Source organism: Myotis nattereri, assembly GCF_964212035.1.
Source record: "Myotis nattereri genome assembly, chromosome: 19".
Lineage (NCBI taxonomy): Eukaryota > Metazoa > Chordata > Mammalia > Chiroptera > Vespertilionidae > Myotis > Myotis nattereri.
In genome coordinates, this window is record NC_138095.1 from 6,015,494 (window position 1) to 6,039,949 (window position 24,456).

Consider the following 24,456-nt stretch of genomic DNA (forward strand, 5'->3'; position numbering starts at 1 on the left):
AATTAACAGTTGTACTACCATTACCACAGTTAATTTTAGGACATTTTCACCACCCTTTAAAGTTATTCCCACAAACCCACCTTTCCCCCAGTCCTAGGCAACCAATTGCCTACTTTGTCTCTGTAGATTTACTTATTCTAGAAATATTTTATAAATGAAATCATACAATATATGGCTTTTTTCACTTAGCATGTTTATTGGGTTTATCCATGTTGGAGCATGTATCAGTACATCATTTGTGTGTTTTTTAATTGTTTTATTGCTTAAAGTATTACAAAGAGTATTATATATGTCTCCTCTTTTCTTTTTTCTTTTTTTTCTCTCCCCTTGATATTCCCCATCATTTGTTTTTATGGCTGAATAATACTCCATTGTATGGATAGACCACATTGTTTTACTCATTCACCAAATGGACATTTGGGTTGTTTCCATCTTCTGGCTATAATGAATAATGTTGCTATAAATATCTATGCACAAATTTTTGTGTGGACATCTGTTTTCATTTCTCTTGGCTATATACCTAGGAGTAGGGTTTCTGGATCAAATGGCAACTCTGCATTTAAGTTTTTGATGAACTGCCTATCTGTTTCCCAAAATGGCTGCACTATTTTACATTCCCACCAGCAGTGTTAAGAGAGTTCCAATTTTTTCACATCCTTACCAATTCTTATTATCTGACTTTTTGATAATGCCCATCCTAGTGGGTATGAAAAGATATCTCTTGTTTTAATTTTACATTTCTAATGACTAGTGATGTGGAATGTTTTTTTCATGTGTTAATGGCCACTTGCATATCCTTGGAGAAATGTCTATTCAAATCTTTTGCCCATTTTTCTTTTGAGTTACTTGTCTTTATTATGGAGTTATAAGACCACAGTGCTTTTTAATATCAATTTGTATTGCCACCAAACAAAATGTGTTAGAAATAAGGTAATGTCAAACTTAATTTTTCTACAGGTACTAAAAATTTACCCGCAAAATATTGTCAATGAGAGATAAAGCTGATTGGGACATCAAAAGCAAAACGTTTGCAAGTACTGGTCATCATGCCTAAAGGGGTGCCAAAGGACCCAGAGATTGCTGATCTGTTCTACAAAGATGATCCTGAAGAACTTTTTATTGGTTTGCATGAGATTGGACATGGAAGTTTTGGAGCAGTTTATTTTGTAAGTAATGGAAAAGAATCATTTAGATAGATCAGATTAAGAAAGTTTGACTTCTACACATTCTATTACTTGAAAAATACACTTGGCTTTAATTTTTATTCTACAAATTAAATGATATTTCCAGTAGAGGCAAATATTCATTGCAGAAAAGCCAGTCCAGAAATCTAGGTGTTATTCAAGTTAATGGTATCTATAACAACTGACTGCTGTCAAGGTAATATTAACAAGTTATAAGCTTGAAGTTGAGCCCTATGCATTTTGACTGTATGCCACACTTTTTCCTGCCTTAGGACCTTTATATGTGCTCCTACTTAGAAAATGCTGCACATTGCATCCCTGTCCCTCTTTAGCTCTTGTTTGTCCTACAGATTTCGGATTAAGTGTTACATCCACAAGATAGCCTTTCCTGTTCAATCCTCCAGCACTAAATTAAGACTTTTTAAATGATCTCATAACACCCTGTGCTTATACTTTGTTGCATTTATTACAATTGTAATTAAATAATTGTGTGAGAGTTTTTGATTCATGTATATTCCTCCCACCTTTTAATGGTTATTTCATTATATAATTATACCATATTTATTTAACTGGTTCTCTGTTGATGGAGGTTCTATATGATGAAGCCGGTGTGGATGTTTTAGAAATATGACTTGTTTCTGTTTGAATGAATTTATTTTATTAAACCCTAATTTTTTATAGTGTAATCTTTGCATGTATACAGAGAGGGATTAAGATAAACTGTTCTTTAAAGTGGGATGGAAATGTCTACCTAAACCTATCAAAAGTTGGACTATCTTTAAATTGTGATAATGAAGTGTGAAAATGTTAAATTCTCTAGTCAAATATTTAAGAACCATCATTCATTCTTTTTGTTTTACTTTCTTCACTGTCTTAACACAGGCCACAAATGCTCACACCAATGAAGTGGTGGCAGTTAAGAAAATGTCGTATAGTGGGAAGCAGACACATGAAGTAAGTTAAAGATAGTTGAATACCTAAACTGACATAAGTAAGTTAATATGAAATTGATAGAAGAAACAACGTTCTTTAAACATTTTTAAAATATATTTTTTTATTGATTTCAGAGAGGAAGGGAGAGAGAAACATCAATGATGAGAATCATTGATCGGCTGCCTCCTGCATGCCCCCTATTGGGGATTGAGGGCACAATCCAGGCATGTGCCTTGACTGGGAATTGAACTGTGGCCTCCTGGTTCATAGGTCAATGCTCAACCACTGAGCCACTCGAGCCAAGCATCTTTAAACATTTTTTATCACAATTCTTTTTTTCCCTCCTTCTGGAGCATACACTAAACATTCCTAATATTCTAACGCAGTCAGCTGTTTTGTGGAATAGATGGGTTAGTACAGTGGTCGGCAAACTCATTAGTCAACAGAGCCAAATATCAACAGTACAACGATTGAAATTTCTTTTGAGAGCCAAATTTTTTAAACTTAAACTATATAGGTAGGTACATTGTTTTTAACTTAATTAGGGTACTCCTAAGGCTTAGGAAGAGCCACACTCAAGGGGCCAAAGAGCCGCATGTGGCTCGCAAGCCGCAGTTTGCCGATCACGGGGTTAGTACAATGGATTTAAATATGTATTTGGTGTTAGATTTACATTTACATGTATTCAAACTTAAAGAAGTAACATAAGATTAAATGGCTTCTTCATTTATTAAAGATTTACTTTGTCCCTTTAAAAAATAAAAAGAAATGATGTATGTGTACTTGATAATAAAATACTATTTTAAGCTTTAGAATGATAATTATTTTTTCTTCAATAGAAATGGCAAGATATTCTTAAGGAAGTCAAATTTTTACGACAGTTGAAACACCCTAATACCATTGAGTACAAAGGTTGTTACTTGAAAGAGCACACTGCTTGGGTAAGTCAAAAGACCTCTGTTATTTATTTTTTTCTATTAATTTTTTTCTATTTTTTCTCTTATCTCTTTGATCTATAAGATTATCAGTCCCACTTGACTTTTGTTATTAGTCTTTAACACTTGTTAATGCCTTAGAATATGCCATATGCTATATATTCTATAAGAATGATATCTAGCCTATGGGAAATTGCATTCTATAAACACTCATTGAAGAAATGGTGGAAGTTAACATGATTTTATAATGACTTATTTATGAAAGTAAAGAGCAGGGCCTTCTATTCTCATTCTAAAATTTTTATCTTTGACATTTTTCATTCCCCACTCCAATTCCTGCATAGTTCAGAATTGTGCTTGGTATTGTAACGCCTAAGTTTTATCAAACAGGGCCAAGCAATAATTAAAATGAAACAATCTTTTGTTCCACACTGTCTTCTTAGTGTATTTTTACATGATTGTGTTTCTGTTGGGCACTGTTCAGTACATAAAATGTTATACTTTGTACTTAATTCAGATTGCACATTCCAACTTAAAGTCTAATTTAACTATCATTTATTGAATACTCACCAGCACTATGTCCTTTCCTGTACATGATCTCCACTTAGGGAATTGAATTTTTGTTCCCAGATAGACTATCAAACAGTATACTTAAACATTTCTGATCAAGTAACTCTCAAGATATCTAGAGCCATTGTTTCTAATCTGAGGAGAAATTAATCAGAGGCATCTCTCATGATCTGGAAATCAGTTCTCTGGCAATCCCAACTGTCTTGAAGGAGTCCAGAAAGGGATTTTGAGCAGGCAGGATGAATGTTACAGTATCAAGTGTTCAATCTCATGAGTTCAGGTCTTCAGAAAAATCCTCTGAGCTCTTAGTTGAAGCCTATTTACTCTTTGATTACACAGAGTGCTAATAAGCTTGGTCACCGGGTCTCTGTCTCCAACAGATTTGATGGGTTAATTAGGAGAAGCTTTAGGAACTGAGCTGCTTGCTGGAGACATACCTACTAACAGCCACAGACTAATTTGACCATAAGAAAGAAGTTGGGAAAGCTAAAGTATGGAGCCTCATTTTATGATCTGAGCATCATATGATTCTCCTGTGCTTGTGTATTAAATTGTTTTTTTCTCCTGCTTAAAAGAAGAAGAAAGAAATTAGAAAAGTATGGGTACAGCCCTAACTGGTTTGGCTCAGTGGATAGAGCATCGGCCTGTGGACTGAAAGGTCCCAGGTTCGATTCCAGTCAAGGGCATGTACCTTGGTTGTGGACACATCCCCAGTGGGGGTGGGGGGGTGAAGGGGAAGAGTGCGGGAGGCGGCTGATCAATGTTTCTCTCCCATTAATGTTTCTGATTCTCTATCCCTCTCCCTTCCTCTCTGTAAAAAATCAATAAAATATATTTTTTTAAAAAGAAAAGTATGGGTACAATTGAGAAATGTTTCCATTAAAATTCATTAAAGAAAAAAGAATTTATTTGTCAATTATACCTTGATATAGCTGAAAAAATAGTGCATATAAAAGGCTACCCTTTGTTATAATAATCACTTATGTGGACTCTCATTTCACAATAAGATATGAAATTAATGTTTATAATCTGCTTACTTTTAATGTTAAGCTGAAAACTATAATAACATTTCTAAACTTTAAACTTTTAAGTTCCTTATATTGTTCTAAATTATTCTAGCAATACAATCATTTATATATTCATATATTTAATATTATGCATAATTTAATGATTTAAGTATATAGATATATAACTTGATTATTATAGAGTATATTGTATATGACATATATCACTATATGTATTATGTACCTTGCATTGCATTGCTATTGGAATAATTTAGAAAAATGAGATAGATTGAATATACAATCTATAATAATAAAAGCATAATATGCTAATTAAACCAGACATTCTTCCCAACAACCTTCCAGATGAAGCTGCGGCGGCAGCAACTGAGCCCCTTGCATGAATTTCGTGCATTGGACCTCAAGTATATCATGTTCTCCTAAGTTATTTTGATAACACAAGGTGCATGAAATATAGATATATGTTTTATACTAATTTTTGAATGAAAGGAACCAATATATTAATATTGGTTATGTCTAGGTAATTAAGGAAAGTAGTATTCTATAATGAGCATATGGCATTTTTTAGAATAACAAAATAATTTGTAGGAGTATGTGTGCTTGTGTGTGTATGTGGAGACTGGTCACTGAGCATTCACAGTTCTGACCTTGGCTATAAATCAGTAGTCTGGGACACCTGAAATAGCTAAGATGGAAATAAAGAAATTTTTCTAATTTTTGCTTATAAAAGACCTCCCAAGATTGCAAATATCAATAATATTTTAATATTATTTTCAAATTATTTTAAGATATAACTTTAAATATCTCATATCTTGGGAATTTGAGCTAATGCAATGATACAGGCTACATCTTTAGATTGAGTTCTAAATAGTATTTCCTTTTTCTCTTTTTAAGTGAAGGTGGAAGTAAATGATCTTGTTGCCATAGATGCAAATGCTTAATATTTTCTTGCTTAACACTTTTAAATAAAATTATTGCTTGATTTTAGGAGGGGAGATAAAGAGAAAGAAAGAGAGATCATAACAATGACTTGTTCCACTTATTTATATGTTCATTGGTTGATTCTTGTATGTGCCCTGACAGAGGATCAAATCTGGATGATGCTCTAACGAACTGAGCTACTGGGCCAGAGCTGTTTAACACGTTTTAAATGTGAAAACAAGGAATTTATTACTTATTATTGGCTTATTTTATTTAACTTCTATTTCCTGGTATCGGTTTTACTGGCTGATGTATTTGGTTTCCAGTTTCCAAGTTATAAAATTTAATTTGGAGTATAACCCAAGCCACCTTAAATCCCTTTTTGAAACAAGATGATGTAGAGTGTAGTAGAAAATAGGTAAGTTGGAGTATGGAGTCAGTATTTCCATACCCAGTCCCCTTAAAGTTTTAGACTAATTCCATTTCCAAGTAGGAGATAACAATAACAAATGATAAAAATTATAAAAACCAATTAGTGCCAGTTGACCAAAATTGAACCCAGGGTCAAATAGGCCAGGATATTTATTCTTATAGTATTCTTAGGTCCTGGGTTGGTCAGTTGGTTTTAGCAGTTTCTTGTTCATTGTTCTGGTTATTGTTTTAATCTCTTACAGTTGGTGATGGAGTATTGCTTAGGCTCAGCCTCTGATTTGTTAGAAGGTAAGAATCAGAACAGTCCCCTCCTTTCTGTTTTACCTTGACCAGGATGTTATCTGCTCTTAAATTAAAGTACAATTTGGGCAAACCAAATGGATGATGACTTAGACTTAAGGATTGTGTGCATAAGCTATGCAAACTTTGTAGTGCCACCAAAACTATCTGAGTAATGATTAGCGGTCCTCCTACTTTTTGTGTGTGTGTGTTTTTGTTTTAGTTCATAGTTCATCCTGGGAAGGTACTACTAAAATCTTTACTAATGGGATGAAGTATATGCAGCCAAAAACATTAAATTTATATTTATGTATGAAAGAGAGGTAGATGGAATTAAATTAAATATTAATATTTAACCCTTGCAAATACCTTGACTAACCCAGTTTTCCACAGATGCTGTTATAACCAGAGACTGTTAAAAATTTACATTAAAAAACTTTCTAATATCATCCTTAATCTCTGAATAGAAATTGCTTATTAGCTGCTTTCACAAATATTGAAAACCTATAGTTAGGGGAGTCAGATAAATGGCTTCGGGGAAGAGGAGAATAATGCAACCTAAAACACTCTAGGGTTATAATGTGAGAAGGAACTAGTAAATTTGGGCCTGGCCAACTGACTTGCAACTGACAAATAAATTAATAATTAATTACCACAAATACCAGGCTTTGTTTTATTTTGTGTGAACAGGTTTGTTTGTTTTTATACTTCAGTTTTCTATTATCTGATTATTTATTGCTGTTCTATAGAAAATATATATTTTGTGTGTTTAGATGAATATGTGCCCAATTTGTCATTTGAGAAAGTCTACAATTCAGTTTAGTATAGTTGTATAAGATAAAAAGAGGCATGAAACTGATCATGTACTCCTGAATGTTTTTCCTTCCTCAGTTCACAAGAAACCACTTCAGGAAGTGGAGATCGCTGCCATTACTCATGGTGCCTTGCAGGGGCTAGCCTACCTGCATTCTCATGCATTGATTCATAGGTAAGATTAGAGACTAGTTACATTTTCATTTCAGCTATAGGACTATCTGTTCAATGAACCTTGTAAATTAGTGCATGCTCCAATTTTTAAGGCGCCTAAGGATTTATGGGTAGCAAATAGACTGCCGCTGCTTCTGGATGTAAAGAGTAAAGTTGCCAGAATTTAGTTCCTATCTCTTGGTCTCTCCCATGTATCCGCAAAGACTTACATTATCTCTGTTCTATAGGTAACTATTCTCCAGGCAGGGTGTTGCAGGGAAGAAGAGCTCAGCAACCTTTTGATACTGTGTCAAGAAGAGAAAAAAATAAATGAGTCTTTCTTGCATATGTTTATTTCCTAGCTCAGTTTCTTCTCCCCTTCCAGTTGCAAATAACAAATCTATCTTATATAAATACATGCTGTTTTATCACTTTAAAATGTTTTCTGTTTCTGTGATTCATATAGCTATTTAGAATAGTATTTTATTGTCTTTATTTTGGCAGATGAAGAAACTGAGACTCATAAAGATTTAAATAACTTGCCCATGGTTTCACAGCATTTATATAATAAAGAGTAAAACTCAAATTTCCTAGCTCCTAATCCAAGGCTTTCCCCTACCTTATATTTTTTTCTACTACAACCCCACTCTATTTCCCACCACTAACTTCTCCTAAACAAAGATGTTGTTTCTAATATTTTTCTTTCTCAGTAAAGAACTTCTAGTACAGTTACTTAAATGAATAGTGCAGAAGTAGTGGACTGTGAGTTATGTTTAAAGGAACTGAGGTGGCTCAAAAACAAAAGAAAACACTGACATTTGCTAGGAAGAAATGAAACTATTAGGTCATAAGTTCCCCTTTTCTGTTTTAATCACATAAGACTAGCCATCACAAGATACTGGTACCAAAAAAGCAGAACCAAAATTCCTGCTGTGAATTTATAAAGACTAACTATGTATAATAAATATTGATTAAATAAATTGAACCATAATTTCTATGGATTTGACATTAAAATCCTATATAATATAAGCCTAATATGCTAAGTGTCCACCATTTGTTCGACCATTCAACCAGTATGATGTGCACTGACCACCAGGGGGCAGATGCTCCAATCAATAGGTTAGCTTGCTGCTGGGATCTGGCCTATCGGTACTGGGCAAGGGGGGCTGGACATGCCCTGGAGCCCTCCCACAGTCCCTCCCTGGCCTCTGCTCTCTTGCAATCCAGGACCCCTTGGGGGATGTTGAAGAGCCGGTTTTGGCTCGTTCCCGGCAGGCCAGGCTGAGGGACCCCACCAGTGTACAGATCCATGCACCAGCCTCTAGTGTATGTATATATATCTTTAATTCCAAGATGTCGTTAAGGAATGCCAACTTGTTTATGATTTTGTTTGTTCCTATTAAAGCCACAGTTCAGCTTTTTATGCCTTTGTTATCTTAATCTGCACATTAATGTGTTAATTCTATATTATACTTTAACTTTTTTAATATGTAAAAGAAGTTGAAAGGACATGAAATTTTTAAAGAATGCTCTTTATTTAATAATAAATGCTATCTATGTCTCATTTTATTATTTTGATTTAAGAGGCTAGCTAGTCAATGTTGTAATTGAAAATAATAGAGAAAACATTTTTTGTTGTTGTTGTAAGAAATAAATAATGCTTTTTTTTAGTTCTCTCTGCCAATTCCTAATGTCATCATGAGGAAAGAAACTGAATTTTCAAGGAAGATTTTTGGAAACGTTGTTTTGGAAGTATTTGAACCTTATCATTTTCAATTTGACATAAATTTACCTCATTCTCTCTGCTTTATCTTTTCACTGCCCATCAACTTACAATTCTTGGTTCATAGTACTCATTACACCTCATACCATTTTAAAAGAGAATAAAGAATACATCCACATCTTATCATTCTAAATTATCATACTGAAAATGATTTTTAAATTATATTTTAAAATCTTTTTGCTGCATAAAATATCTAATAGCTTTAGTAGTAACCACTTGCAATTCTTTGCAGTAATACAATAAATGCAATTTCCTAAGCCCTAATCCTTGTTTGTTTTGATCTTTCAGGGTCTTCTTTTTACTGTTCAGTGTTATTTTTAAAATAACACCTTCTATGTAACATGTACCCTCAACTGCCTTAGAGTTGCAGTTACAATTAAAGGCAGAGAGAAAGGGTCACAGGCAAGAAAGAAAAGGTATGTGTGTAGAGGAGGCTTATTGGTAGGTAGTCAATACAGAGTCATTAAAGGTTTGTTTAGGCTTCAAAAAATATCAAGTAATTCGGAAAAGGGGGAAAAAAGGCGTTTACAAATGGCGCCAATTTTCCCAGCACAAGGAATACTGTTGGTGACTGGATTTAGCAGCTAAGAATATGGTTTTGTAGTGTCTGTCATCACTGCCTTTTTTCTCATTGCCTTCCCTTCCTCTGAAGAGAGCTCTACCTTTCAGTGTAATTACTATGACCTACCTATAAGTACACCCAGGAATCTGGGCCCCCTTACAACATGCAGTAATTACTAAGTCCCCTTTTAGCTATCTGAGCAAGGTTTTTTAAAATAAACTTTTTGTCTTATTAATTGCATGCTCTGACCTTATTCCATAATCAAAATTGAAAAGTAATTTTCTAACCTTCTTATTTTTTTCCTACAGGGATATTAAAGCAGGAAATATTCTTCTAACAGAGCCAGGTCAGGTGAAACTAGCTGATTTTGGATCTGCTTCAATGGCTTCTCCTGCCAACTCCTTTGTGGGCACACCTTACTGGTATGTAGAATTAGAGAACATGACATAGTTTTAAAAATATGCATCCACGAACAAGGTTTTGCTTTGCCATTTTGACAGTGTCTCACCATGTCTCTTAAAATGAGATTTTATTACAGAAGGATAGAAAACTCATTAGCAAAAAAAAAACACTCTGACTTAGTATAAAATTTCTGGTGACTTTAAATTGTTCAAATAAGGTTGATGTCACTGTGTGTAAACTGAGCAGGATTATCAACACACTGTCCAAGCTCAGGTTTTAGATTTCATTTAAAGTTTCTTTTCAACTTTTCTCTTGAGGCAGAGTCTCTAGGCAAGGAGGGTAGCTTCTTTAACCTCCTCTAGCCAATGAGCATAAATACTGCCTTTCAGTGAAAGAAATCCAGGTTCTTCTGTTTGCTGAATTCTCTGATACTTTACCTAGCTTATCATTCTGACTTAGTTTTATCCCATTCTATTCAAGATTCCTTTCCTTCCTTTCATAGATGCATTGGAATTTTATTGTACCTTAGAGAATGACTTATATCCCTGGAAATTTGCTTACCTACCAAAATAATTAGCTATTTGAAATTTTTTTCAACATCATCGAATAGCATTTGCTAAGCAACTATTTACATACACTATTAAAGAACAAAGCACATTAAACTGATATAACCCCTGTCCTCCTAATTAAAGTCTATTATGGACAAAGTAACATTCATAGCAGTTTGTTAGGTTGGTTGGTTTTAAGTTACAATATCTTTGGAAGATTTTTCATGTTGCTTAAAGTAATTTATTTGTTTAAGTGTTTCATACATATTAATCCTTTATTAATCTCTGAGGTAGCTATTAGAATTCTCTCCATTTTACAGATGAAGAAACTAATATACAGAAAGGTTAAGTAAACTTACTGAAAATCAAACTTGAAGGAAATAGTGGAACCAGAGTTTATTGAAAATAATGTATTATTTCATGTAAATCACTAAGTATATTATTTACATTTTGAATAGTGTTTTTTTCCAAATGATTTGTGTGAGGAAGTAATATCTTTATGAGATAAAGTTTTAGAACACCCTCAAAACAGTTTTTTTATTGAATCACTTCATTAGGTAAATTTAGTTTTTAATTTACAACATTATTTTTGGCAGGATGGCTCCAGAGGTGATCTTGGCTATGGACGAAGGACAGTATGATGGCAAAGTTGACATTTGGTCACTTGGGATCACCTGTATTGAATTGGGTAAGTAAAGACCTGCTTTCATTGTATTTTTTGAGACTCACTCCTTATTATGATAATTCATTCATCCAGCCATTGTTTAATGTGTTACTAGTATACGTGTGTCAGGCAGTGTGACTTCATTATATTTTCCCCCATGTTCTTGTATAACATCAGAAGATTGCTTTCTCTCTGGTACATTTTCAAGTTATTAATTTAAGTAAAACTTTGAGCAGATATGGCAGTGACCAATGTGGGAATCATGATAAGTATTACTATTTGATAAATAGCCATTCTCCATACTATAAATGGTAATATATGTCTTTTCTTCATGTAATATTTGTTATTCAATATACATTCCAACTTATTTAAGGGACATTTGTGAAAGTAAAAGTAGGCTTACCAAAAATCTGACTCTAAAAACTATATTTTACCCAACCCATAAAGAGAGCAACCCCTAGAGAAAACTTCATTTTAGAAGATACTGCCAGCTTTTTTTTTTTTAAAAAAAAATATTTTTATTGATTTCAGAGAGGAAGGGAGAAGGAGAGAAACATCAATAATGAGATAGAATCATTGATCTGCTCCCTCCTGCATGCCCCCCACTGAGGATTGAGCCCGCAATTTGGGCATGTGCCCTTGACCAGAATCAAACCCGGGACCCTTCAATCCGCAGGTCAGCGCTCTATCCACTGAGTCAAACCAGCTAGGGCAATAACTGCCAACGTTAAAGTTGTTCCTCAAATAGTTGTAGTTATCTAAAATTAATTAAAATACCAAGTAATCTCTTGTAAGCTTTAAATTTTAATATATCTTAAAGTTACATTTATTCAGTTGTATACCGGTAAATTTAACCAGTGACTCTTGGAGGGTGAGGGAATATGAAAAGCTCTAATTTGTAGCATTTGCCAATTTTCATGGTGTAAATATTCCCACTATAGCCAATTTCAAGTTACCAGTTGATTCACTAAATGTGGAGTTGGGGAAAGGTATGCACAGTTGACCTTCCAAAGCCAGTGTGAGTTGGCTCCAGCACAACACTGCCTTTATCTAGATATTTGTATACATTTTATTTTATTTTTTTAACTACTAGCCCGGTGCATGAAATTCATGCACATTGAAAGGGAATTAATTAGAGGAATGTAATTTGGACTCACTATCTAATATTAATAGTATGTGAGCAAGAGGCAGTCACGTTTCTGAAATTCAATGACATGAATTTTAGCTATTACTTTGCCAAATAAATGGAATTTACAGATATCATTTAAAAGAGCATTCAGCTTAATATTAAAAACTCTGGCTACCAAGTCAGGTCTGTTTTCAACTTTTTGCCAGCGTTGTAAATTGCTTGCAATATCTGCCCATTTGGGGTTGCATGTCATGGTTATGAATAAATTGGGTTTGCCATACTTCGTTACAATTGCCACAGCATCCTGATATCGCTGCTGCATATTTCTGGGACTACCCTCAGAAGGTGATGGAAGTATTATCATTTTACCAATCGGCACATTGTCATTTTCAGATCTAGATTTGAGATAATCCATCAAACCACTATTTTTTTTAATATATTTTATTGATTTTTTACAGAGAGGAAGGGAGAGAGATAGAGAGTTAGAAACATCGATGAGAGAGTAACATCGATCAGCTGCCTCCTGCACACCTCCTACTGGGGATGTGCCCGCAACCAAGGTTCATGCCCTTGACCAGAATCGAACTTGAGACCTTTCAGTCTGCAGGCCAACGCTCTATCCACTGAACTAAACCAGTTAGGGCAAACCACTATATTTTTCGACTCTCAACTTAGATTGGTTTGCTTTGATGAAATTTATCCGATTGGCCTCCGTTTTTTAATATGAATCCACAATAAACTGTTGAGTTAATTTTCCTGCATTTAAAATAGGATTAAACATGTCCTGCACAGAGAGATGAAATCCATAATACTGCATTTGTGTGACTCATGTCCTTACATTTTGTCTAGTATTATTGTCGATTACACTGTTGTCTCTGAGTCTTAATGCAATATCTGTTCCCCAGCCTTTTTCACCATGTGGAAAAAGAATAGGATATGTCATTGCATCTAATGTAGGAAAGAGGATATTGATTTGTTTCATTTTAGTGGCATTTGGATTATTGGGATCTGGTTTACAATGAATGAGCAAGTCCCTTTCAAAAGGAGGTTTTCCATCTTTGTTTCTGAATATGACAGCAACCTCAGTCACACCGGGAGAATTATATCTACTGGGTCACTGTTACGATCTTATTTAATTGCCATTGTTACTTCTGTGGAAGCAATACCTTTTGCTGCTGCTTCAGATTGAGCTTCCTTTTCTACCTCATGTAGCATCTTGTACGATTTTGTTAATTCATTTTTTTCATGCATGAGGTTGTTGATGTTGATCATGAGTATTTCTGAGCAGCCCTGGTTTTCTGGTGTTGCTAATCTTTTACTTGTAGCTTTGGCTGTATCCTAAATATAGAGTTGAGCAAACTTCGGAGAAACACCATCCGAAGGATGTAAAGTTCCAGTACAGTGATAAACTTGTCCGTGTACTGTAAAACAGTAGGCCCATATCCTGATGGCCATGCAATATTTGCACCCATGGAAGCAAAAGCAAAAGAACTATTTATGGAATGAATATTTTCCATGAAATTTTTACTGTCAGAATCTTCGTTTGTCATTAATCTTTTTAAATATGCCAAGTAATCTGGAAAATGTATATCATTTGGACAGACTTTCCCTTTGCTACAACATCGAGTAAATTTCCCATCGGATGGTTTTTCATCAGAGAAATTTAGTGATAAGCAAAATTCACATCAAACAGTCATTCCACCACAACTGTGTTCGAGAATTGCATCCTCATGTACTCCATTTTCGCTGAGAAGGCAGTTCCTACCAGTATTGGTAGTACTTGTTGATGGCTGTCCTCTAGACATATTCTGTCGTCTCCACCGCCTTCTTTCAACTTCAAAGGCATGTTGGTCTTTAGGCATTTTCTGTCGATAATGCCGGTGTTTTTCGGCATCAGAGCGACGTTCTTCCAGTAGCTGGTGCTTAGATACATCCTGTCGCAGGCGTCACCTTCTTTCAAGATCAGATGCGTGCTGCTCTGCAGACACTTTCTGTTGATAACGCCGGCATCTTTGGGCTGCAGAGCTACGTTGTATCAACAGTTGTTCTTTAGACATAGTCCCACCTCTCTACTGTCACGGTCTGAGTTGCAGGTGAATGAGAGTCCTGGCTGTCAGGCCGCTGAGAGCTGTCTGACCAAAGGCTGATTCTGGCTGATTCTGTGGGGGTTGGACTTCCTCCTCCCTGCTGTCAGTTTCCACAGCTGTGATGAGTAAGCTGGGGTGACAGAGGGAGCCGCGCCCTCCAAGCTGCCCTCTCTCTCACTCTGCTCTATGTCCAACAGTCTCCTGCTCTACCAAGTCTTCCAAACCTCCTGCTCCTCTCTCCCTCTGCTTTCCACTGGCAAGGTCCTGGGAGCCCGCAGGCGTGGCTAGGTGCGGGCGGCCTCGCCTCCCAGACTGGCGAAGGTCCTGGGAGCCCACGAGCATGGCTACGGCCTCGCCTCCTGAGGCCAGCAAAGGTCCCGGGAGCCCGCGGGTGTGGCTTGGCACGGCAGGCCTCGCCTCCTGGGCCAGCAATGGTCCCTGGAACCGGTGGCCGCGGCCCCTTTCACCTCCTGGGGCTCTTGACACCTGTGTATGCAAATTAACCACCATCTTTGTCAGGTTAATTTGCATAGTCACTCTAATTGACTGGTGGGTGTGGCTTGTGGGCGTGGTTTGAGTGTAGCAGAGGGATGGTTAATTTGCATGCTTCTCTTATTATATAGGATATTTTTTTTTTTCAGAGAGGAAGGGAGAGGGAGAGATAGAAACATCAATGATGAGAGAGAATCATTGATTGGCTGCCTCTTGCATGCCCCCTTCTGGGGATCGAGCCCACAACCCAGGCATGTGCCCTTGACTGGAATCAAACCCAGGACCCTTCAGTCTGTAGGCCAATACTCTATCCACTGAGCCAAACCTGTTAGGGCTATTTGTATACATTTTAAATAAAAAACATTTAATATTTTAAAAGTCAGTTTTTAAAAATATTTTGTCTGATTTTTAAAATTTAGGTTATAATTTTTTGTTTTATTTTCTCTATTCTGGTATCCAAATTGATCCTGTAAGAATTTTAGAGATCCAGTTTATTCTCAGGCTAAGGTTTTGTCTTTCCTTACAATGTTTCTTCTCCCTATAAAGATAGTTTGGTATACTTTGTATTGCATTTCCAATTGCTTCATTGACTCCTTCCAACAACAACAACAAAAAATATGGTAAATATATACAATTTTTCTTCTTCTTTTTTTTACATTAAAGATATGTTAATGAAAAACAAAACAATTCAAGGAGGAAAGTTAGAATATTTACTTACTTTTTCACTAAGTAACATTAGCATGATTTATAAATCAAAAAATATAAAAAGACATGCAGTAAAAGAACTTTCCCCTGGTACCATCAGCCCAATTCTATCCCACCTCTGCCAACACATATAGGGAACCACTGTTATTAATTTCTTGTATATCCTCCTCAACTTCCTTTATGAGTATACAAACAAGTTTGAATGTACACTTATAATATTCCTTTTCGCACCCAAGTTAACATAAAAAGTGATTCTGTACTTTGATTTTTTACTTCGCAATTTCTTAGAGATCTGTTTCATATTAGTAATTTAGACATCTTTTTCATTTTTTAATGGCATAATGTTATTCCTTTATATCAGTGATTTTCAACCAGTGTGCCACAAGAATTTTTAAAATGTGCAACACCAGTCAGAGCCACTGACCTCTTTTCTCTTAGATTGTCAAATAAGAAAATGATAACAGCCAACACAGCAATAGCCATCTGGTGTGAATGAATCAAAATATACTTTATTTTTAGATCTGCAAAAAATATTTTTTTTGTGTGTGCCACTGAATTTTAATACTTAGTTTGTGTGTGCCATGAGATTAAAATATTTTAAAATTGCTGCTTTATATGTATATACTATAATTTATTTAACTGATTGTCTATTAATGGATATGGAGGTGGTAGTTTTCTTTTTAGGTTGTAATATTGTATTATTCTTCCCTTCACTGCAAAAGAAATTCCTCCAATTTATTCAGACTGATTTTTGGTGGCACTCAGCAGAAATATGTGCATATGTTATAAACAACATATGATGAACTTCTAGCAATACTATGTAGAACTTGACAAGGTAGTCCTAAAATTAATAGGGCCAAAACTAGCCAAGACAATTTTGAAGAAATAGAATTTGGATGGAAGAATCACTGTACCAAAATCCATACCATCTTCCACTGAAAGAACTAGTTAAATGCATGAATCCTTGAAAAACTTTTGGACATTGAAATTGTCCAGTCACCAGATACATTATTTTTTTTAAAGATTATTTCAAGAGAAGTTAATTTGATGTTCTTCTGCTTAAACTACAGACACTTAGTTCACGAGCAATGATCATGGTAGAATCTGGCAAATGGTCCATCAGTATTGACACGGAACTGACTGTTCGGAAATAAATTCTCCAGGAACAAAAAAAGCATGAAAACACAAATGTTATGTAATTTCTTTGCTGAAAATTTTTTTCCACATTAGCCACTCATTGTTTGTCTGTTCATAAAAGAATGTTGTGATGACTATTGTGTTAAGCTACTTAGTCTTATAAAGTTTCTACTACTATTTTTTTTTTCATTTTAAAATACCAGAACTATCCTATATGATAAAAGAGAAACATGTAAATTGACCGTCCCTCCACTATGCCCACCAGCCAATCAGGAGTGAGTATGCAAAATTAACCCGGCAAAGATGGTGTGTTAATTTGCATACACAGGCACCAGGCAGAGAGCAGAGCAGGAGAGCTGCTGGCTAGGAGGATTTGGCAGAGTGGGAGACCATGGGACGGAGACAGAGCAGGAAGGGAAAACCAAGATTGCGGGGAGCACCAGGAATTCTGGGAATAGTAGTTTTGGTGGCAGCCCCAGGACTGGAAGTGGAAGCCCAGAGTGTGGGGGAGCACCGGGAATGCTGGGAATTATAGTTCTGGTGGCAGACGGATCTCCTAGACACTAGAGCAAAGTGAGCCTGGAGCAAGTTACTGTTGCGGTGGGGAATGGAGGGAAAGCAAAGGTGAGAGACATAAGTAAAATCAGAGTGTCTAGGAAAAATTAAAGAGAAGATATCCTAAAACTTCCAGGAAATCTCCACCGATGAAGCAAAGAAATACAAAAATGCCTCTATTATTCTGTGAGCAACAAACCAAACTGAGTTGGGGTCTCAGACAATTCGCTCATATGATTGCAAAGACAGACAGAAACTCCCGGATTGGAGAGGGCTCCCCTGAGGGCTCCCAGATTCGAGAGGGTGCAGGTCGGGCTGAGGAACCCCCACACCCTCCAGTGCACAAAGGTCGTACACCAGGCCTCTAGTCCGTTATAAAATGCAAAGTTACTGAAGAGGCACTGAGGCCTAGGGGAAAGAACACAGGTCTTGGAGTATTACAGACTGGGTTGAAATCCCAATTTTGCCACTTACTGCATGACTTGGGTTCATTCTTTAAGCTAACTGACCCTCTATTTCTTCAGTTGGGAAATTTGAGTAATAATGCTTATCTTGCATTATTGTGAGAATTATGAACATACCTGAAGTGAGTACCTGACATATCATAGGAACTCAGTAAATGGTATAAATTATTATTATGGCTGTCAATAACATTTGTCCATCAGAAATCTGTTGCCTTTTCGTGTTCTTTCTTTTTTAAAAAATACGTTTTTATTTATTTTAGAGAAAGAAGAAGGGAGAGGGAGAGATAGAAACATCAATGAGAGAAAAACATTGATTGGCTCCTCCTGCATGCCCCCTACTGCGTATCAAGACCACAACCCAGGCATATGTCCTGACTGGGAATCAAACCAGTCACCTCTTGGTGCATGGGCAATTAATCCATTGAGCCACACCAGCCAGGCATGATCTTTCTTATTAGAATAAAGCTCAGGCTAGGTGCTACAATTTAGCATGAGCTTTGCCAAATGGAGCAGTGTCCAAAGGTTTCAATTGAATTGATCATCTTGAACGTTGATCTCATAAAACACACATGGAACATCCATAGAAACTTGGTCATTATCTTTAAATTTAGTAGAAATAATTATTTTTCCTTTAATTTAGTTAATTCAGCTTTTTTATGCTATCACCCTTTCCCTTTCTTTTGAGATTGTGATGATCTATCACAAGGTGGTTTCAAAAGCACTCCCAGTTTCTGTTCTGCTGCTTATATTGAAGCTCCTATGCAAGCTATCTATAATAATAAAAGGGTAATATGCTAATTAGACTGGACAACCTTCCAAATGAAGCCGCCGTGGCGGGGTCCAAGGCAGAAGCAGCAGAGATCCCTGTTCGCTGCGGCAGGTGGGGGCCAAGCCCCTTGCACAAATTTCGTGCATCGGGCCTCTAGTCTATATATATAAAAGGCTAATATGCTAAGTGTTCGACCAGTTGCTATGACGCACACTCACTACCAGGGGGCAGACACTCAACGCCAGAGCTGCCAGGACATGCACTGGCCATTTACAGAGAAACGGCACTGCGGACCTGGTGCTCACAAAGCAACACTAAGGTTCCCCCAAGTGGGACACAGGCCCCACCACCACCCCAGAGTGACAGCCCACCAAATTGCAGCCAACGCTGCTGAGACCCCATGGCACAAAATGCTGCCCATAGCGCAGCTCAGCACGGAAACAATGGCTGCGGGAGCAGGTAATGACGTCACATAGCAACGCCTGGCTTCCTCTCCCTAGTGACTAGCCTCCTTAGAGTTTCTTTGGCGTGGGAACATGAATTGCTTTATAGCCAGGTGCAAACATTTTACACTTTAACCAAATGTTTGTGAAGCGTTTTCCCATGCCTCATCTCATTTGATCCTCACAGAAGTCCTGGAGTAGGCAGATAGGAGACTTGGTGGAATCCTATTTTCTTGTCATTAGCCGAAAAACGGAGATTTAGAAAGCTTAGAAACTTGACCTGACTGAAAAGAAGAAATGGTGGACCTTGAAAATGACTTCAGGTTTTCTCACTGCCCAGAATATAGTCAAACACTGCTGCAGTTAAATATTTTGCCCTTTGTTCTCCCTGCGTGATCTATAATAATTTGCTTCGTGTTGTTATTTACTGCTATGTTGCTGACAATTACCTGAAAGAGAAGTTGGGGTGTTTCACTGGGCTGGAAAAAGTTTAACTAATTCAGAAAGCAGGTCTAATTAAGCAAGTTTATCTATATCTATATATCTATCTATATCTATCTATATCTATCTATCTATCTATATATGTGTATATATATATATATATATATATATATATATATATATATTTATAAAGCTCTCTCTGGCGCCAATCACATGCATGTGTTTCGATCTGTCACTGTCGATCATGAATTCGGTTGACACTTCTATTATAGAGAAAGGGCAAATAGTGATATTAAAATATTTCTTCTAATTAATTTCCTTTCAAAGTGCATGAATTCATGCACCAGGCCACTAGTTATATTTTATAGTGAGGGCTGACAAACATTCTGTAAAGGACCAGATAAGTGCTTTAGGCTTTGCAGGCCATACATTTCTCTATCATAAATACTCAACTCTGCTACATAGCATGAAATCAGCCAAGGACAATATGTTAATGCATAGGTGTGGCTGTGTTCCAATAAAACTTTACAAAAACAGGCTGTTAGGTGAATTTGGGCCATGGTTTGCCAACCCCTGTTCTATAGTATTCTGGATTAGCAATGAGTCCTGTCACCATGACTCAGAGGATTTATGTGCTGCATCTGGCAGAGGACTTGAACAGATGTGAGACCATCTGAAATTAATATTTAGCAAAAGCTTCTCAGAAACTAGATCATAGAACTGTCCTGTGTTTGGAATACCTTTCATCACACACTTCTCTGTGCTAGAACTATTCTGCCATTGTGAGGTCAACTATCCTGTCCTGTTTACGGACAGAGTGCCCATTACTTACAAGTGCTCCCCATGCTACTTAAATCTGAGCAACATCGAACTGGGTTATGTTGTTTTTGTCTGTTCATCGTCCTCTTCCTAAATTTCTGTTTTCTTTTTCATTTAGTCCCCCTTTCCTGCTGTTTCTCCTGTACAATTCAGTGTTCTTCTGAGCAGCTTGAATTTTATATTTTTTGCCAGTGAGCGAGAGGGCTCCTATCCTGATAGAGAATGAATTCATCCCATAGTATCTGACACAAGCCCCAAGACTTGGTTTCTTCTCAGTCACTTTGTGACTTCATGCTGCACAAAGATTCTTTGTTGATAAAGTTTCTCTTTGCCTTAGTTTGCCTTATCTTCATTTACTCATTTTGGCCACTAAGAATAAATACCAGATATGCGTGCAGCACAGGAAATGCAGAGATGAACATAAATGATGTTGTCCCTGCTGTCATGGGCACATTAGCAAAGATGACACACATCACATAAAAAATTACACAAATAATTCATTATGGTTGTGATAGGTGGTAGAAAGGAAAAATATAATTTGCAATGACAAAATCTCATGGGAGCCTAGTCTGAGAGGTCAAGAAAGGCTTCCATTTGGAACTGATTATAAACATATAATGACCCTGGAGTAAATATTTATTAAATTAATGCAGAAATGAAATTATATTTAAGATAAAGCCTGAAGGATTGGCAAGAATTACCAGATAAAGTTTAGGGAACAAGCGTGAGAAGGGAGTCCAGACAGAGAAAGCAGCATGTGTGAGAGGCTGTGAACTTGGTTCTTTCAGTGAAGCAAAAGATTACATGGGGGGGAGGGGGCAAGAAGGGGAAGGGAGGATATTGTTTCTCAAACTGAAGTGCTGGAGCTAGCCAGGGTCATGTTCATAAAAAGGTCAATAAACTATGTTTAAGCATCTGGACTTTGTCCTAAGAATGATGGGAAGTCACTGATGGTTACATGATGTGATCCTAGTTCTAGATGGCTTTAAATACTAGAAGTTGTCAAAAAGCCAAGCTCTAGAAACTTTCTAGAGTCAACCTCTTGAAAAATAAAACAAACCTGAACCAGTTATTTCTCCTCTACATTAGAAACAGATATAATTCCATGTATCTATAATGCAACTTTCAAACTTCCACTTATTAAGAGTTCATGTCCCTGTAATACTGGTAGTTATTTGGTGCGTATAAACTATCCTGTTGAGAGATTAATAAATATTTGTAGAATTGTAGACACTTTCAAAGGTGTCAGAGATCATTTAGTCAAGACTATAAGAAGCCCCTCCAAAGTATCACAGATGAATAAGTATTGTTGCCTTCTGCTTGCATAATGCCAATAACTGAAAATTCACTACTCTCAACCTTGTTCATTTCAAGTTGGGGTGGGAGGGACAGTATTCCCTGTTACTTCTGCCTTTAGTTCTTGTTCTGTTTCTTAGAATTGCATAGAATAAGCCTAATTTACCATTTTTTTACTTTATTTTTATTGTCGACACTGCTATACTAGTAAATGGCCCTCCCCGCCCCCCTTCACCATTTTAAAAGTGGTTAATAGAGAATCTTTGCTTAAAAAACAAAATGCCCTGATGAAACTAGAGATCAGATGATGAATTACAAACTGGGACTATATAAAGAATCCATTAGCATAAAATAAGTACAGTAGAATAGATAGTGCTTTATGTCCTATGACATAATAATTAGTAAATGGCATAAAATTAACTGTACTCAGCTAGAACCTTGTTTCTTTCCTTTGGTCAACATATGGAGCACCTGATATGTAAATAGCATCTTATTACATATTCTCAGGAAATAAATAAAATAATAAAAGTATTTGCGTTATAAGATCTTGCTCTTAGAGCAGCCGTGGGCAAACTACGGCCCGCGGGCCGGGGCCCGTTTGAAATGAATAAAACTAAAAAAAAAAAAGACCGTACCCTTTTATGTAATGATGTTTACTTTGAATTTATATTAGTTCACACAAACACTCCATCCATGCTTTTGTTCCGGCCCTCCGGTCCAGTTTAAGAACCCATTGTGGCCCTCGAGTCAAAAAGTTTGCCCACCCCTGTCTTAGAGCTTATGCTTCTTTTTAAAAAAATGTTTGTTTATGTAAATGCAGTAGGTGAGCACATGCCAAATGAGCAGTAAACTAAAAGAGAGCTGTAGGAATTCCAAAGAAGAGATCTGACAGGTTCTGATAGAGTAAATCCTCCATTAATACTTGATTCACTGAGCTTTTCTTTAGAATGGGATGGACCAGGCCTTGATTATTTCTTCTCCTCCTCCTCTCTCCCAGTCCCCTCTACCCCATCCTATACCAGTTCTCTGGCCTATGTGATCCTTCAAACAGTGTTTATGGAATTGAATTATTTTATTTCTCATACTGTGTTAGTGATGTTTAAGATGTTCCATTTTATGCCCTGGCCAGATGGCTAGGTTGGATAGAGTATCATCGCTACTCCAAAAGTTTGGGGGTTCTATTCCTGGTCTGGGCACATACAGGAGGCAACCGATCGATGTTTCTCTCACATCGATGTGTGTCTCACTCTCAAAAAAAAAACAACAAGTTCCGTTTTATAATATTTTTTTCACTCTACTTTTCTGTGCCTTTTCATGTGTATTCATTGAAAGGAAAAGAGCCCTAACCAGTTTGGCTCAGTGGATAGAGCATTGGCCTGGGGACTGAAAGGTCCCAGGTTCGATTCTGATTAAGGGCATGTACCTTGGTTGCGGGCACATCCCCAGTAGGAGGTGTGCAGGAGGCAGCTGATCAAGGTTTCTCTCACATCGATGTTTCTAACTATCTCTCTCCCTTCCTCTCTGTAAAAAATCAATAAAATATATTTTTTAAAAAAAAGAAAGGAAAAGAAACATGATAAAGCAGCTCTTGAAAGAAATCAGGCAGATAGGGAAATAAGAAACTATTGAATTTTTTCAATGAATACACATTTTTAATTGAAACACATACACATGATGTTGTTGACATAAGAAAGTCTAAACCTATAGAAAAATGTCATGAATTTATTAGAGTTTATTTAAGCCAAACTGAGGATATGCCCAGAAGCAAAATCTCAATGGATTTAGAAAATGCTCCAGAGAATGACAGTTTGGCAGTTCTTTTTATACATTTAGAATCAAAGGAGAAAACATAAGGAAGGTTATATGAAAGAAAACATAAGGAAGGTAGATTAAGGAAGCAGGAGAAAACAAAGCGGGGAAATCTCTGGTATTGGATAAAAAGCAAAATGTAGAAACACATACTTCTTTTACATTGGTGGGTATAGGTTAGTTAACATTTACAGTAATTAACAGTGGGATGGGGGCAATAAGATAAGAGTTTGGTGTACCTGCTCTTGTGAGGGCGGTTAAGCCGCCAAGGGGGTCTAGAAGAGAAGGTTACTTGGCATTTCAAAGGTATGTCCATATAAAAGCACAAGAACAATGGACAGGGCTCACTTTTACTACGGAAGCTATAGGCCGAGGGCTTGACTACCCACCATGCCCTGCCTACTTAGTAATTTATGATCACATCATCATCGTGTGTGGTAACTTCGGATCATCATGGTGTGTGGTAACTTTTGGTCACTGAGCTTGTCAGGATTTGTACATAGCCCCTTTTTCAGAGTTCACGATATTCATACCTATTGTGAGAAGATAGGCAAAGACTAGCCTGTTGAAGATATGTGAAAAACATAATAAAATTTTATTCACTCTCTAGAATGGATCTGTTAGGAGCTTTGCTAGTGTACATTAAGATATTCAGCAGCTTCTTTTGAATGGCTATTCTAGGTTGACCTAAGCGATTAAAATAAGTGGATTATGTGGCATGATGACAGTAACAAGTTATCAGTTTAGCAGCAAAGCTTTGCTCATAGTTTCTTATTTCCCTATCTGCCTGATTTCTTTCAAGAGCTGCTTTATCATGTTTCTTTTCCTTTCAGCGGAACGGAAACCCCCTCTTTTCAACATGAATGCAATGAGTGCCTTGTATCACATTGCCCAGAATGACTCCCCAACATTACAGTCTAATGAATGGTAAGATTCTGCTATGATTTTAAATCTCTAGGAAAATTGCCATGTGTATTTGCCACTTTCATTACATTTCATTTTAAATATCTGACCTGGAAAGCGTTTAATTTCTTGAGAGCTTGTTTGGAGGTTCTAGCAGGGGAGCGCAGCTACTCATATACCCTTGACCAAAAACCAGTCCTCTCCTC

General features: G+C 36.6%; 1 protein-coding gene across 1 annotated transcript in view; it reads left to right on the forward strand.

The window, feature by feature from the left end:
• TAOK3 (TAO kinase 3) overlaps positions 1 to 24,456 on the forward strand; it is a 151,365-nt gene that overhangs the window by 72,938 nt on the left and 53,971 nt on the right. The window contains exons 3-10 of the mRNA XM_081113679.1: positions 958 to 1,166; positions 2,067 to 2,138; positions 2,957 to 3,058; positions 6,240 to 6,285; positions 7,168 to 7,264; positions 9,896 to 10,009; positions 11,134 to 11,225; positions 24,181 to 24,274. Of these exons, the coding sequence (XP_080969805.1) occupies positions 1,047 to 1,166; positions 2,067 to 2,138; positions 2,957 to 3,058; positions 6,240 to 6,285; positions 7,168 to 7,264; positions 9,896 to 10,009; positions 11,134 to 11,225; positions 24,181 to 24,274 (737 nt within the window). The 5' untranslated portion in view covers positions 958 to 1,046. The remainder of the gene's footprint in view (positions 1 to 957; positions 1,167 to 2,066; positions 2,139 to 2,956; positions 3,059 to 6,239; positions 6,286 to 7,167; positions 7,265 to 9,895; positions 10,010 to 11,133; positions 11,226 to 24,180; positions 24,275 to 24,456) is intronic.